The sequence below is a fragment of the Danio rerio genome, chromosome 5 (assembly GCF_052040795.2).
Source record: "Danio rerio strain M-AB ecotype USA chromosome 5, GRCz13ab, whole genome shotgun sequence".
NCBI lineage: Eukaryota > Metazoa > Chordata > Actinopteri > Cypriniformes > Danionidae > Danio > Danio rerio.
In genome coordinates this window covers 53260001-53277674 of record NC_141025.1, presented here as the reverse complement: position 1 = coordinate 53277674, position 17674 = coordinate 53260001, and the positions used below count along the sequence as shown (strand labels likewise).

The following is a 17674-nucleotide window of genomic DNA, read 5'->3' as shown; positions in this document are numbered from 1 at the left end:
AGAGGTAGAGATGCACTAAATATGAGTTTCCACTTGAACTAAGGTACAGTTTATGTCATTGGCAAAATTTGAAATTTTGGACTTCATTTCACAAACGTTTAGTGAAGTTCAGACATTAAAAGATGATTCTGAAATCTGAGATTCCATGTAAATATTGACAAAAAAAATCCTGTTTGTTTGTTTTTCAAACATTGCATTCTGTAAATGCATTTGCATTTGGACAATTAGGGAAACATTCAGTTTTGAATCTTCATTTCTATGACCGTGAAACTGAATCAACTCAGGAACTCATAAAACCAGGCAGATATTATGCACAGCAGATACTGTAGTTGTATTGATCGTATTGGTGCCAGTTACATAGACGCTTGTTTTACTGCAAGATCAATAAATGTTCTTTATCCTTGACATTTACATTTGTCCCCTTATAGAAACAAAAAGTTGAACCTGAAAACCTGGAAAGCACTTTGTAGTTTGACAGAAAGTAACCTTGACTAGTTCTTCTCTTTGTCTTCTGCTCTGTAACATGATTCTCTGTAAAACTCTCTGAACAGTCAACCAGAGTCCTCACATCCTTTCACAGGATGACACTTTGTCACAGAAACAGACATTTGTAGTTCCTCAGTCTGGTCTGGAGGAAAAAAAAATGTGATTTTGGGAAAAGGACTTGGCTAACAGTTGATATGACTGAGTGAGACCATACTGCTGCAGTTAATGGCTGCTGTCTGGACCTTGGCTAGGTTGATCAATTATTGAAGATAGTGTGAGGGCCCGAGGAGAAGTGGAGGAGAAAGAGAGGGAAAAAGCGGGCGAGGAAAGTAATGGGCGTGTCAGACGGAGCAGACGGAGGGGGCACAGTGACATTAGTCATTCAGTACTTGTGGGTTGAGTAAGTTCTCCCCCTTGAGGAAACCAGAGGCTCACATGTATGTGGGTTCTCATGCCAAACTGCTGAAAGAATGAGTCAAGGTACTTCTCTGAGCACAAACTTCTCTGTTTCTATTTATTCTGAAAAACCAACATGCTTTGAGGTTAACGAGGCATCAGATTGGATTTGGTTTTGAGTTTAAAATAGCACGTAGAATAACTATATATATATATATATATATATATATATATATATATATATATATATATATATATATATATATATATATATATATATATATATATAGTTAAATATTTATTACAATTTTAAATACCTGTTTCTTATTGTATGCAGTTTCAAATTAAATTATTACTCTAGTCATTATTACTTTTATTAACATTACAATTACTTACAATAATATTAACCTTCCTGTCGGCTCGGGTCAAATATGACCGGTTTACAACTATAAACACTCTTAAATATTGTGTTTTTTATCTGAATGCCTAAAGGCCTTGATATCCTTCACACTTGAACATATAACAGTTTTTATCACCTCTTTCATTGAATTTTCAGTGTTTTAGTCAACCTTGTTACGCCTGTGGTGTTCCTAGTCAAAAGTTACCACCATAGGAAATAAATGTGAAATCTCAAAAAAAATTAAACATGCTAGACTTTCTTCAATGGTGTGGTGAGTTTTGGCAGACATGGTGTTGGTTGTTGTGATCTATGCCACATTACATGAGAAGAAACGATTGAATCTTGTGTCACTACATCCATTTGCTCCCCACGACACCCTACCTCAAGGATATTGTGCTGAAATTGTGTGATCTGACCGGGCCTTTTAACTATACAATTGAGTGAGCACACTTTCGATCTGCTCAATAAGAGTTGTGCAACTAAACTACGCCCAAAATAAAAATAAAAAAACGAAAACTAACAGGAAAGAGCTGATAAGTGGGATTATGGCATCTGCTGCTTAGGAAGCATTAATAGACGAATTAATATAAAAGAAAAATAGCATTTGTAATATGGGAATATTTTGCTTTCAAAGCCACAGACACTAAAAAAAAACAGGTAATTTTTAAGATCTGTTGCAGAATTATTGCAATGGCTTAAATATTATTGAGCTGAAGCTTGAATTGAATTAAAATCAGACTGAAACTTGAATTAAATCGTAAATCAAATCGGAATTGAAATTGCAGTTAGATATTTTCCCCAAATCACACAGCCCTAATTTTAGTCTCTTTGTCTGTTATCAAACACTAAAAATGACAAAATGCTCTCTAAAATTGCCATACAAGTTGTCAATTTGGACTATTAAATGACAATTTATGTGATCTATCTCCAAAAAATAAATATTTGATGTTAGATTTATTATGATAAAGATCTAGTCATTCAAGATTAATAATCGTATTTGAGTTTGTTCCTCACATGATGTTTTTTTGTTTGTTTCTCCAAAGAACCTAATAGTCAATTGTTCTTAAGAACCATTTGTTTCTATAGAACAGTTTCCCTTTTAACGGTTCTTTATTGGCATTGATTGATCCATGAAGAGCCTTTTATAACCATGGAAAAAAACATTTCTGCCTTTCACAACCTAAAGTAAAAACATTCTTAGCAGTGGGAGGAATTATTTAGATTATTAAGACTGAATTACTCAAATCATATTTACTATTCTTTTTACTTAAAGCATCTTTAGGGGACCAAAGAATGTATATAACTTTATTTTGAAAGGTAAAAGTTCTCATTTTTCATGCTCGAGGAGTCCATCCATATACAGGATTGTCCAATCCTGGTGAATCTTTGGTTTGCTCACAACCTTTATTTTCAAGTTTCTAATCATAAGCACAGATGAAAAGGAAAGGAGGAAAGAAGAAACAGAGAAGAAGGAGGGAGAGCTGAGGTCAGGATGTTTTTGGCGAAGCTATCGGATTGCACAGAGAGCATCCTGTCTTGGTGTTATCACCATTCTCCTCTCCTTCTCTCTCTCCTTTTTCTCTCACTCCCCCTTAACCAGACTTCAAGATCAGAGATTGATACAGGAAGGACACCTAATGAGAGTCAATGCCACAGATTTCCAGGTCTTGGGATAGAAGAGACGAAAGGGAGGACAAAGAAAGGAACAATGACTTTTGTTTGTGTTGAGCAGTTTCCTTAAATATTGTTGAAATTATGGGTTTTGTACTAATTAATTTCTTTTACACGATGCGAGACCTCTTGGCTCACTACAAAAATAAACATCTAAAACTATGATTACAGTGTTGCAAGAAAAAATTTGTTAACTTTTTAAATTGTTCTAATCATTTGTAACGTATCAGCGATTAAACACAGAAGCCCTAGAACATGACATTAATCCTTTCCCCTCCCGAATTCGTCATAATTGTGCGTACTTAGTCTAGTTTGACCACATCGTTAGCCATATGTCAACAGCAAATGAACAGCAATGGCAAAACCTTCTGCGGCATTAATTAGTGATAAAAATAAGCTCATGAAATCTCTATAGAGGTTTTGGTTAGAAGATGCATTACTTAAAACATGCATCATAAATTGTTGTGTATTTATAGCGAATACGCCATGTTCGACAGCTGGCACAGGGGTTATCATTGACTGTTGTCCTCTTGCTGCCATTCATCTTGGGCTGTGGCAAACAACTCACTTCTTTGTATTATAGGAGAACCATGAAGACAGACATCACAAGACAAGAATGGGGGGACCTTTGACTTACAAAGGGTTTTTTCTTTTCTATTTAGCTTTTTTCTCTCCCCTCTAGCTCTTAATGTGTTGAAGACGTGGCCGGGGCTGTGCATATTTTCACTTCCTCTTTAAGGAAATCTTTCCATACCAAAGCCAAACAAACAACAGGCTGCTTCTATGGTGTTACCTTATGCACAGCATTCTTGAGATGTTTGCTCTCTTTTCATGCAAATGCGTCTAAATTTAGCATACAAATGTCATTGTTTTTGCTGAACAACGTGAAAATGTTTTTTTTTAGTACGCTGGTTTTGTTAAAAGAGTTATGCTTTGTTCATTTATACATTTAATTAATTTATTTATTGTATATTTTTGTTTATTTTAATTAGTGTTAGTTTAGTTTAAGTTACATTGCATCTACTGTACATGCCAACTAATTCTTATTACAATTTAATTGTCTGTTAGGCTGGGGTTAGGCTTAGGGTTAGTGTAAGTTGACATGTACTTGCAAAGTTTCTTATGGTCAGTCAAATGTCTGTTGAAGGAGCAGTATCAACAGATATTAAGCAAACAGTCTACTGATACTCAAATGGACAATCAAAATAAAGTGTTACCATAGTTTATTATGGAAAACAATATTTGTAAAATACATATGGATTCCAAACTCTTTGAATTGTAATGTATGTGAGATTTTTTTTTTTACTTAAAATAAAAATATATAAACACATATTGTACATGTTTACTGCCATGGACAGCACTTTCTGTCATTTAAAAGGCTTGCCCACCATTGATAGTTTTTCAGCTAGCCATGTTTCCACTTTTCTTAAATAGTATAAAAATAGCATTGCCTGTCCAAATAAAACTTACTTGATCAGCAAATATTCAGCAATGTTTAAATCAAACTGTCTTTGTTGTTTCCGCATGAGTTGTTGAGCACGCGAAGCAGTATAGAAAGTTATCCATATGGACTTAACCTACGTAATCTTTGATTTGATTATCATTGTGATTTTAATTCAGTCTCTGAAAAAATGTTATTATTTTATTTTTACTAACTTGATTATAAAGAACTTACCAAGCTATGGTTTATATACGAATTTGTTTGTTCATTTGTTTGTTTATTTGTTGATTTATTTTGAAGAACATTGTCTCTTCTTTCTTTTGATTTTCAGATATTCAGACAAAATAGTCTGGAACAATTACATAATTGTGAAAAATATCCAAAATTCTGGAGCTGACTGACAGTGTATATGCACACAGGCTTTTAATTTCAGTCAGCCAGCCCCAGGGCTTCCAGTAAATTGTCATCCCAAATAAAATTGTCACATTTAGAATCTGATTTAGAATCTGATTAAAAACCAGTGATCTGCCTGGCTGAGGTACAAAATAAAGTGGGGATCAGACCAAACAAGAAGCACTGCATTTAATTCAATTTTTCCACACCACGTCTTTAAAATATGAAATTAATTTTACCCCAGTATTTGAATTGGAGGTTTTTGCACTAACCTGCTGCTAATGATGTCATCTGCGTTTAAATGGATTATTTATTTCTTTATTTCTTTATTTATTTCTTTATTTCTTTATTTCTTTATTTCTTTATTTATTTATTTATTTATTTATTTGTTTGTTTGTTTGTTTGTTTGTTTGTTTGCTTATTTATTTATTTATTTATTTATTTATTTATTTATTTATTTATTTATTTATTTATTTATTTATTTATTTATTTATTTATTTATTATGTTTTAACAACCAAATGGATGCTTAGGTATATTTAACTGATTGTAATTCAGTTGCATTACAACATGAAATTAAAAATAGCCACATTAACCCTTCACCGGAAGTTTATCATTGGCTGAAAAACATTGACTTTGTGTATAGCCCATTTTAAAAATAAAGTTGTGGAGAGATTGCTTATAATTTTTTTTAGATATTGTCTTTGTAATTATTTTAAGGGTGTAATATAACAGCAAAAAGCTTCAAAACCTATTCATTCCTAATACGCATTACCTTTATTAAACAGTTATATTCTGAATGCTCTAAATTCTTTGCCGTGGCTGTCAGCTCCCATCATTTCCTTGCTGATATCACCTCATCCAGATTGGCAGCTTCTCTACGGCCCACCCTGTCTCTGGCGCCATGCTTATGGGCACAAGGCCCTTGTCGCCCTGGGCGGCCACTTTGGCTCCGTAGCCCACCTCCTGAAAGCACTTGCGCAGAGCAAGGCACCTCCAGCAGGCCTCCCTGGCGTTGACTGGCTGCCCAGAAGCTTAGACAGAGGGCATCAGTGTGAGGAGCCTGGCTTTCTTCCCCCCAGCCACTCAAACACTTTCCTGGGCACGTCACATGAAAGGACCCCCTGTGTCATAAAAGTGTTAGCCACATCGCTAACAAGAGCATGCTTACTGACTAATTTTCACACTGCTGAATACACAGCATACACTTGCAGGCACGCTTGAGAGAGATGAATCTGTGTAGTCGTAATTTCAAATGAAATCCTATTTAGGCAATTACAGGGCTGATTCATCTGCCTATTTACCGGAGAGGCGATAACAAGACAGGGTGATGAGATATTCGTTGATTTGAGAAAATACTGGATACAACACATGGCGATGTTTAGTGCTGGTCAATTACTTGTAAAATTGACTGAAAGTTAATTCTACTCGTTTGAAAAGTGTTTTGAACTCAGTGTTGAAGGTGAGGAGTTAATGAAATACCTCATTATTTCAACTCAAATAGAGCAAGTTCACAGTACTCATATAGATTAGTTTTTTTTTAACTCAAATGGTTTGTTGGAATTGGTTTCCTTAAACGGTTTGAGTTGCCTTGACATATTGGGCTTTACAGTACTCAGTTGGTTTGAGTTCTCTTCATTTATTGGGTTTTACTGTGCCCAAATTGCGTCTTTTACTCAAATGGATTAAGTACACTTAATAGGATAAGGTTTTTGATCTTAAATAGTTTTTTTTGCAATCGGTTTCCTCAAATGGTTTGAGTTACCTTAACATTTTGGGGTTTTACGGTGAATCTGTTGTTGATTACACATTAATATCATAGTCAGTAATATACTTAATATAGGTAATGTATCCTGAGTACTTTGGGACTACTTGAAATTATCTTGCTCAAATTTAGTTTTTTCTTTAGTTTGTTACAAAATTTGGAATCAAATTATTTCCCGTGACTTTACTTGGACATTTCAGATATGAATATGAAAGCCTAAACAATATGACACATGGTAGATGTTTTTTAGAAAGGGAATTGGAAATGAGCAAATTGCAGTTAAAAGCACACTGTAAAAAATGCAGGGATTCATAGGGTTCCTTTATCTTGTTCAACACAAATCCATTAGGTTATTTTTATTGTTTTTACAAATTTAAGTGGATTGAACTAAAAACTATTAAGTTGTCCCACAAAATACTTAAGAATTAAGTTGTTTTAACTCATTTTAAATGATAAAGCTTACAAACATTTTTTTTGGGTGTATTGCCATTATGTGAAGAATTCGTTAATCAAGAATTCATAAAAGTAACTGTAATCAGATTATAATCTAAAGTAGGGCTGCACAATATATCGTTTCAGCATCGATATTGCAATGTGCGCATCTGCATTAGTCACATGGCAAAGATAAGCAATGTTAAGTTAATTAATTTAATTATTTAATTAATGTATTTTTTACATCAGAAGTTATAAGATTTAAGCAACAAACAAAAAGTTTTTTGTCTTTGTTTCTAGTACACATATCATCATTTCAAAGAGAAAATAAGATTATTTAACTTACCTCACTGGCAGATCATTGTGTTTGTTTTAAGGGAAAATTCTTAATTTTGCATTATTTAATCTGAATTTGAAAACAAAACAATGTTTTTACTTGATCTAAGATTTTTATTTAGATATTTGGACTAGAAGTGAGACAAAGCAAAGCATTTTTCATTGTGATTATTTAATTTCTGTACCTGAAAACTGTTAAAACTGTCAAATAGTGTTAATCAACTATTTTGTGAAACTGTATTTATATCGCAAATAAAATATCGCAATATCAGTTTTGCATCCCTGATCTAAAGTTTACTCTTATAGACTTATTGATTTCAGAGAGATTGTATAGAGTCTTTTATGCTGTGTCTTGTTAAGATGGAGAATAAAATAACATGAAATTTGATATCGTCGATTTCAAAGATGTTTTACCCACAAACATTTAAATAGTACTTTTTAGTACTTTAGTCTCTTAGCTGTTAGCCAGGTATTTACCTACAAAAGAGCCAATAGAAAAATGACAATGATTCCAGAGTTTCAATAAAAGGGCAAGTAATCACCCGTTGCCTCTGCGTTAGAAGAAGCCTGTTTGATGGAAGTTCATTCAAAAGTACGTACTTTAATTGGCACTCGACATGCACTAGATGTGGTTTTCACCCCTCTAACTGACTTGGCAAATGCGAGCACCACACGTTCCGTAGGCTTCTGTTACCTTTCTTTTCATCTCTGCCTCATGATGGTGTGATGGCATGGAGACGGTGCTTGATTCAGCCACCCATGACAACAGAGGCGTCTCTCCAATCAACAACGGAAAGGTGTAAAACAGTTTGAGTAAAATTAACAGCAAGAAAATAATGAGGCCCTCTGGGTATCCCATCACCCCTTGCTCTCCTCTCCACGATTCCCACCTTTCTCTTGTGATCGTTACCTCTGCGCCTGTCTCCTCACGAAACACGCTGTGCGTGTTTTTTTCACTTTTTCATCTGTCTCTCCTTCCCTCTCTCTCTCTCTCTCTCTCTCTCTCTCTCTCTCTCTCTCTCTCTCTCTCTCTCTCTCTCTCTCTCTCTTCATTTTCTGCTTCTTCACCAAGATCTTCTCAAAAATTCCTTTGCTTCCGCAAGTGCAACTTCTCTAAATTTCTCCTCTTAGAATTGATCTTCTTAAAATCCCTTTGTTCCGCATACGCTAATTGTTATTCCACTTTGCTTCTGATTATTCAGTGCTTTTCATATTTTTATTTTTCACACAGGTTTTGTTTCTCATTATATTTCTGCTGATGACCTTCAAAACCTTCTTTTAGTTACAGCAAGTGAAAGTGATGCTTAAATATTGCATGACGTTTTTTGAAAGATATTTAGTTACTGTCAATGTAGTTTAGTGAGAGCTTTAAGACATATGACGTTTGACCGTTAGCTGCTCAGAAAGAAATTGTAGCAGATTTTGTGCTGTGTCCCACATCTAAACATGACGTCTATTGTCAAAACGAGGCCTACTGTTCGAATTGACCATTATGATTCATACTGTATAAGATGGAGCGTGAGCAGGGAGATTTGGGGGTGCGTGGGTCGCACGGATCACGGTGCAGGGGCAGATGGTGACAAATGGACATTCATCCTCCCTGTCTCTGTCCTCTAGAGGAACTCCCCAGGGGAAGAAATGCACTGGAGGCGGGAAGCAGAAGCGAAGCCATTGTGAAGGGGAAGCTGTCAGGCACTTCCTGTTATGAGAGGAAATGCATACAAATGTGCTTCCTGACCTCCCCCCCCCTCCGCCTCCCCCTCACACGTGCACACACACACCAAACCAAAGCTGGAAATCAGACCTTTTTTCTCCTTTCATTCTTTTCTGTTTGGCAGTAGAAAGCGATTCTCGGCTCTTTGAGCAGCAGTTCAAACTCACCTCTCGGTTACGTGCGCAACGGCACATTTATGTCTACATGCTCGGCAGTTTGTTTGTCACGCATAACAGGAATGTGCTCACATGATAAGGGCTTCACACTCCTGCGGTCTTTAGGTTCAGGGTTCGAAGATTCCAAATCACGATCGTTATGAACCGTGGTCCTTGTTTTTTTTTTTTTTTTTTTTTGCAGCTCTCACCACATCGTGGAGGTGTTGCAACTGGCATTTTCTGCAATTAACACACTGGCTCGCTGAAGGCTCATGAGCTTCACAGATAACAAGGAATGAGATTGTGGAGGCAGGTAGTGAGCAGGAGAAGAGGAACAACATCACGATCTATGCTCTTGCCATCGTGTTACACCAGCATGTTATTTATATGATGCTTTTTTGTATGGAAATGGAAGTTTTAGAGGCAAAGAGTGAATTATTTTAAAACATTTTTTTTTTAGATTGACGTGATCAAAAAGGGACACAGTTTGTCATTTTAATATTGTATATTTATATACAATGTATTTAGTATTATTTAATATTCAATATTGTTACACACAGTTATAGGAAAGGGCAATTTATTAGATCTCCAGTGATTTTTTTAAGTTTTTAAATTACAGAAATTTACCATAAAATAACAGATGTTAAATTGCAGAAATGTACTGTAAAATAACAGACATTACATTACAGAAATTTATTGTAAAATAACAGACGTTACATTACAAAAATTTACCGTAAAATAACAGAAATTATATTAAAGAAATTTATTGTCAAAACAAGATGTTACATTACAGAAATTTACCGTAAACTAACAGACATTACATTACAGAAATGGATTGTAAAATAACAGACGTTACATTACAGAAATTTATTGTAAAATAACAGACGTTACATTACAAAAATTTACCGTAAAATAACAGAAATTATATTAAAGAAATTTATTGTAAAAACAAGATGTTACATTACAGAAATTTACCGTAAACTAACAGACATTACATTACAGAAATGGATTGTAAAATAACAGACGTTACATTACTAAAAATTACCATAAAATAACAGACAATAAATTACAGAAATTTACCATAAAATAACAGACGTTACATTACAGAAAATAAATGTAAAATAACAGTTGTTACATTACAGAAATTTACCATAAAATAACACTTTAAGTTACAGAAATTTATTGTAAAATAACAGACATTACATTACAGAAATTTACTGTAAAATAAGACGTTACATTACAGAAATGTCTTTCACCAAAAGATTGACATCCAAAAATTTGTCCAAGTTGTGGAACAGAGCAAGAGTATTTCCTATTAGGCGATCATATTATTATTTTACGATATATATATAGTTCAAAAACTATTCCTAATGAGTACTGTGAACCTACTGTACTCCATATAAGTTATATTAATGAGGCATTTTATTAACTAATTGCCTTCAACACAGAGTTCAAATGTCTTTTCAAATGAGTAGAATTAACTTTTAATCAATTTTGAGTTGACTACACTCATTTCATTTGATAAAGTTGACTGTTGGGTTTTACAGTGTAATTTTCCTGTCAACAGTATGTGATCAATATGCTTATATGCTCTATGTCTCAAATCACATGACGAATTATAGCTTAAAAACAGTAATGGAAAAAAATAAGAGACCACTTGATTTTTTTTGCCCAAATTTAATGAATTAAGATAAAATTTTAACTGCACTTTTAATTAAAACATTGAATATATAGTAAATTGTATGGATTGTCCATGCCTCAATTGATCAATCAAACGACCTTGCAGTTTCAAAAACAAACAGGCTCTGCTAAAGGGTTGGTGAAGTTAACATGTGGTGTTTGTGTGTGTGTCTGTGGGTGTTGATGTCATTGGCCGCAGTTGTTAGATTGACCACAGTGATTATTTAAAGTGCTCATATCTGAGTATGTGTGGTACTGCTTCCTCTTTCAGAGAAATGCCCGGAGAAAATTGTTACATTTATTTTGGATGTGCGAATTAATGACAGACTTTGTTATTCAAATAATTCAAAATTCAAAGTCTGCTCAACAGACACACTATTCAGCTTTTTTTCCCTGTTTTCTCAACCTCCTGTCATGCTGAGGGGTCAGATGTTTCAGACGACAGATTTTTGGCTTATTCTTTTTTTTTTTTTTTTTTTTTTTTGCATCTTGTCACACTTGCCAAATCTCCAGAAGCCTTAAGAAGAAACCTGCTAAGCCACAGTATAGAGGCTTTCTCAGGAAGCTCCAAACTCTCACTTTGGCTTTATCTTGCAGAAAAGGGAGCTGTCAAAACATCAGTTGTATTCTTAAAGTGGCTGTTGGACTTGTCAAAACGAGCTTGTCAAGAGGATACAGAATCAATAGATTATTACTTGGCTCATGAATTATTAGATGGATGATGATAGAAGATGACCAGCAGGATGAGAATCACTACATTTGTAGCTATAATTTGAAGATGAGACATTAATGTTAAGTGAATTTGGTAATGAAGAGTGTTAATGGGACGTTTTGGTAGAGGACAAACCACCCCCGAATTCAAATGTATACGCCATATTTTGTCAAACCAGCAAGTTTTTATTTTTATTCTTTTTTGTCTACGGAGAACAGACACATTAAAAAAGTTTTGAATATAGTTTAGTGATATTTTGCACCTCTTTGATATTCATTAAATGGACAAACAATAAAAAATAAAAACAAAACAGTTTTAGAAAATGTTTAGTGTCCTATATAAGAAAAAACAACGATGTTTGAACAGATTGTCTGCAGAGTCTTAAAAAGTATTAAAAGTTGATAAATCAATTATGAGAAAATTAAGGCCCTTAAAAGATATTAAAAAGTCTTAATCACATCTCAAGTTTTGTTTGACTTAAAGAAGCATAAATATAGCATAAAATATGTAGTTTCCTCCTAATACTAACAATGGCAATGTCATGTAATTTGCAACAATTATGGGACGGTGATGTGACGCACTCCACATGTAGCGAAACCATAGAGCGTAACAGACGGGAAAATGTAAGTTTGCATACTCCTGATTGGAGAAAAACAAGTTTAAACAGTGGCTGAAGCCTGTCGCTGAAAACAACTGCGTAATTTATTCTTTTAAGCTTTGTTTCTTCCGAGCTTATCTGCGTTCTGTTGCATGGTTGGGCTTTATTGATTTATTTAACTACAACTGTTTATTAACAACTTTTTATCGAGTTAAAGATTTGATACTGATTAGAACTTGAAGTGGTGATGAGCTCTTAAAATATTCTGGGGTCTTTAAAAAGTCTAAAAAAGGTATTGAAATCACCTTTAGGATTCCTGATACAGTTTCAATCAAAAGGATTAAACCCTAGGAATTATTAGCCCCCCTGTTTATTTTCTTCCCCAATTTCTGTTTAACGGAGAGAAGACTTTTTTCTACACATTTCTAAACATAATAGTTTTAATAACTCATTTCTAAAAACTGATCTATTTTATCTGTGCCATGATGACAGTAAATAATATTTGACTAGATATTTTTCAAGACACTTCTATACAGCTTAAAGTGACATTTAAAGGTTTAACTAGGTTAGTTAGGTAAACTATGCAGGTTAGGGTAATTAGGCAAGTTATAATATAATGATGGTTTGTTCTGTAGACTATTGACATATATATATATATAGCTTAAAGGGGCTAATAATTAAAAAAAAATAAAATAAAAACTGCTTTTATTTTAGTCGAAATAAAACAATTTTCAGAAGAAAAAAATATTATTAGACATACTGTGAAAATGGCCTTGCTCTGTTAAACATAATTAGGGAAATATTTAAAAAAGAAAAGATATTTCGAAGGGAGCTAATGATTCTGACTTTAACTGTATATTATTTTTATTTAAATTACTGATGGCACATTTTTTTTTTGTGGTACATTGTCACTTTTTCTTTCCAATTATCAATTATCATTGATAATTGAATTATTTTAATGAATTGTCATTAATCTTTTACCAAGTTTTAATACTATACTTTTTATTAATATTAGGGCTGCTTGATATTGAAAAATTTAATATATAAATATTTATATCAATAATATTAAATCACATAATAATTTTATAACTAACGATGCAATATTTTTTTCTGCAATATATAGCGCTATATGACTGCAATTACACCAGATGACTTGAATAAATATTTGGAAAGAGATAAATATATATTAAAGTTAAATATAAATTTAGATTGATTGGGTTGATTCTGCAAGGCAGTTCATTTGCATAATATATAATATACAAATAAATGTTTAATAATAAACAATATCTAAAAGCATAGACACATTCAACAAATAAAAATATACAGATTAAATAAACAGCATTTTATTAATTTCCAATGAGTCTAACTGTATTCAGGTATAAAGAAATTGAATGAAGAAATGTAAAATAATACCTCGTAGTATTTGTTGTATAAATAATTCAATACAATGAATCATGATTAATATTTCTAAGTTACAAATGCTACATATCCTTATGCTTTTTAAAACCCTCACATAATCACAGAGCTCAAAAACACAGCAAATCCAGATTCAACATTGCGTATATACTCGCGATGACTATTACAAATACTGACTATTGTGTATGATCACTTTGTGATATCTGAATGCTAAAACAATATATTATGCAGCCCTAATTTAGATCATAGCCCTAGATAAAAAATAATTTTTAAAGCTAAATGTTCATAGCTTCTCTCTCTTTTAACTACAATTCAGACTTTTATTATTACTTACATATCAGGTAAGCTAAACAGTATGACCATGACAAAGTTAAAAACAAATAGCTGCATCAAAGTATGTACTATCTGATGCTAATACATGCAAAATGTTTCCTTACCAAATCTCTTCATTGATTATCACAAACACAGCATGTTTAGTAATATCACACTATTTCATTATACACTTAATTGCGTATATATTAGTGTGAGCATGTTTCACATTAACAGGTGAATGAGGACATTTTGGTAACCCTCAAAAAGGAGTGAAGAGTTTAGCCCTCAGTCTTGAGCTGGTCTGAGTGTGTGTTTCCTCAGCGCTTAAGAGACATGAAACCTAAGAGGTCAGAAATGGATGCTTCTTATTTTTAATGCTGCTAATTTAGATGAGAACATGCACTGAGAAGTCATTAACAGCCTCTCAAACACTCTGTGGCAGCGATGATCGTTGTGTGTGAGTGTGTGCATGTGTTTGTATATCCACACTTCTGCTGGAAACTGCATTTTCGTCCTGTTTGATACAATGCACACTTTTTTTTCTCTCTAATTTGCTTTTAAGGTCAATATGCATAAAGGAATAGTTGAACACAAGAGAAGATATTTTGAAGAATGTTGGAAAGCCATAGCCTTTGGCTTTCATAATAGTTAAAGGCTAAATTATTAGCCCTCCTGTGACATTTTTTTATCTTTTTTCTATGCAAATCGATCACAAAGCAATAGAATTTTCATTGTATTTCTGAAATAAAAGCAGTTTAAATAATAATAATGAAAAAATATATATTAAAAAAACATTTTTAAAGGTTAATTTTAGTATCCAACTTAATCATTTATTTATTTATTTATTTATTTATTTATTTATTTATTTATTTATTTTATGTGTAATTTGTTTAATTGAAATTAATTTGTTTATTTTTTATTTTTTATTTTTTTGTTTTTGTTTTTTAATATTAATATTATAATATATATTAATTTTAATATTATTTTTTTAAATATTTTGTTTGCTTGTTATTTTATTATTATTTTTTATTATTATTTTATTTGCTTGTTTATTAGTTTATTTTAATACGTATATGTATATATAAACATATATATATATTATATATATATATATATATATATATATATATATATATATATATATATATATATATATATATATATATATATATATATATATATATATGTATATATATATATATGTATATATATATATATATATATATATATATATATATATATATATATATATATATATATATATATATATATATATATATATATATACATACATATGTATATATATACAGGTATATAACAGGTAACATCATTCATCAATCAAAACAAACAAAGTATTCAGAACGTCTACAAGCCAATGTTTCAAACTCCAAATCATTTAAAATCTTTATAAAAGCATGTAGTGAAACCAACTCTTTATCTTAGTCATTAAAACTTATTTATTAAATCTATTATGTTTTAAAAATTCATTCCTTTAAACAGAATTCAGATTTTACAGGATTGTCTAATAATTTTGTCAGTACATGTACTGTACACTACAGAGGTCAGTGGTTACCATTTGTCAACATTCTTCAGAATATCATCGTTTGAGTTCAACGGAAGAAAAAAATCTTAAATAGGAATCTGAGAGTACTCTCCGTTTAACGTTTATGGACAAATAAAATCAAAATTGTTAATGCTGTCGAACATTTGTATATTAGAACAAACAGACAAAAGCTAGGGCTATTCCATTAAACTTAAATCAAGGTTTTGGAGCACACAGATAATATTTTAACTATTAAACAGTTTCCTTTTTATGCATGTAAGAATAAAGGCAAAAACGATAAAAGAAGTTGCTTTTGGCTGAAGAACTGAATTTTTAAAATGGTTGATTTATGAGCGGAAGAAGCTATTACGCTATTGTCTATTTTTCCAGATCATTTGGAAGAGCACAAAGGAAAAGAAAGGAAAGTAGACAGAAGGAGAGAAAAGTACCATTGATTTTCGGAAGAAGCGCTGTATTTAGGACAGCTCAGGAGTCAGGAATATTTAAGAGCGTGGACGCGCTGAGCAAACACACATACAGTCATCCATCTCACAGTTTTTTTCTGCTTTGTGCAGTGCTGTCAGTGCAGCCGGTGACCTGTCTAACCCTGTTTTCTCCCTGCTTCTCTCTAGGTGACATTTACAAAGAGAAAGTTTGGCCTGATGAAGAAAGCCTACGAGCTGAGCGTGTTGTGTGACTGTGAGATTGCCCTGATCATCTTCAACAGCACCAACAAGCTGTTCCAGTACGCCAGCACAGATATGGACAAAGTGCTGCTCAAATACACAGAGTACAACGAGCCACACGAGAGCAGGACCAACTCGGACATAGTGGAGGTCAGTTTCTCATTTATACACACATTCCTTTACTGTCAGAAGTTTTTATTGGTTATCATTTGGTCAAATTGCTGCAAATATTTAAATAGATTAACACATAAAAGAAGTGCACTACTCTTCAGAAGTTTGGATTTGGTCAAACAAATACAAATGTATACAGTTTAATGTTAATAGTGTTAAATGAACACTCCGCTCTTTTTGGAAACATGCTCAATTTACAAACCCTTTAGAGTTAAATTATGTAGTTTTACCATTTTTCTATCCATTTAGATGATCTCGTTCTGTAGTGGGAGTACTTTTAGCTTAGCTTAGCATAAATAATTGATTCAGATTAGACCATTAGCGTCTCTATCAGAAATAGATGAGTTTAGATAAGTTTCTCATTTTCCAATAGTTAAATAGTTGAGTTTTATCTTCTTCTTCTTTTTTTTTTTAATCCAGCCGATCTCATTGTGTAGCGGGAGCTCTTTTAGCTTAGTTTAGCTTAGCATAAATAGTTACATCAGATTAAACCATTAGCATCTCGATCAGAAACAGAAGAAATTAGATAATTTAGGCTCATAAAATAGGCTCATTTTGCAAGTCCCCTAGAAATTAATAGTTGAGTTTTATATATATATTTTTTATCCATTTAGCTGATCTCATTGTCTAGCGAAGCACTTTTAGTGTAGCTAAGCTAAGCACAAATAATTGATTCCGATTAGACCATTAGCATCTTAATCAGAAATGGAAGAGTTTAGATCATTTTCTTAGTTTAAATTAACACTCCACTCTTTTTTGGAAATAGCCTCATTTTACAAAACCCCTTGAGTTAAAAAGTTGAGTTTTATCTTTTTATTATTATTATTAATTTAGCCGATGTCATTGTGTAGCACTAGCTTTTTTAGCTTAGCATAGCATAAATAATTGAATCAGATTAGACCATTAGCACCTCCAGTTTAGATAATTTTTCTATTTAAGCTTGACTCTTTTATAGTACTAAGGCCGACAGAAAATGAATAGTGGCTATTTCCTATAGGTTGATATGGAACTATAGTACGAGTAGGATACATAACTCTTTATTTACTATGTTCTGTCGACTTTTGATGTTGAAAATTCAATTTAGCAGTTTCATAAAAGGGACTTTTACAGACATTTTAGCAGTTTGAAACAATATATTGGGTAAGAAATAGTTTGTGTATAGAGAATAAAATCTGTAGCAATCAAATAACTGTGCTGCTGCATCTTGGCTGCAGATAATACGCGCACTATTATTACCTCAAGGAGGTTTATAAATTGAGCCCAAAAAGAGTGTTTCTTTAACAATGATGTCTTTTTTCATTAGCTATAAATCAAACTCTTGCAGCCAAACTATTTTCAATTGTTACAAGGAAAACAGCAACGTTTCATA

General features: G+C 32.5%; 2 protein-coding genes across 21 annotated transcripts in view; one reads left to right on the top strand and one right to left on the bottom strand.

Moving 5' to 3' along the window:
* Nucleotides 1-17674, bottom strand: part of LOC147844367 (uncharacterized) — a 768760-nt gene that overhangs the window by 585205 nt on the left and 165881 nt on the right. The gene's annotated exons all lie outside the window — the stretch shown is intronic.
* The window catches only part of mef2cb (myocyte enhancer factor 2cb), a 127186-nt gene that overhangs the window by 49433 nt on the left and 60079 nt on the right, over nucleotides 1-17674 (top strand). For all 20 annotated transcript variants that reach the window (XM_087252973.1, XM_087252969.1, XM_087252964.1 and 17 more), the window contains 1 exon segment: nucleotides 16081-16284. In XM_087252973.1, coding sequence (XP_087109099.1) covers nucleotides 16081-16284 — 204 coding nt within the window.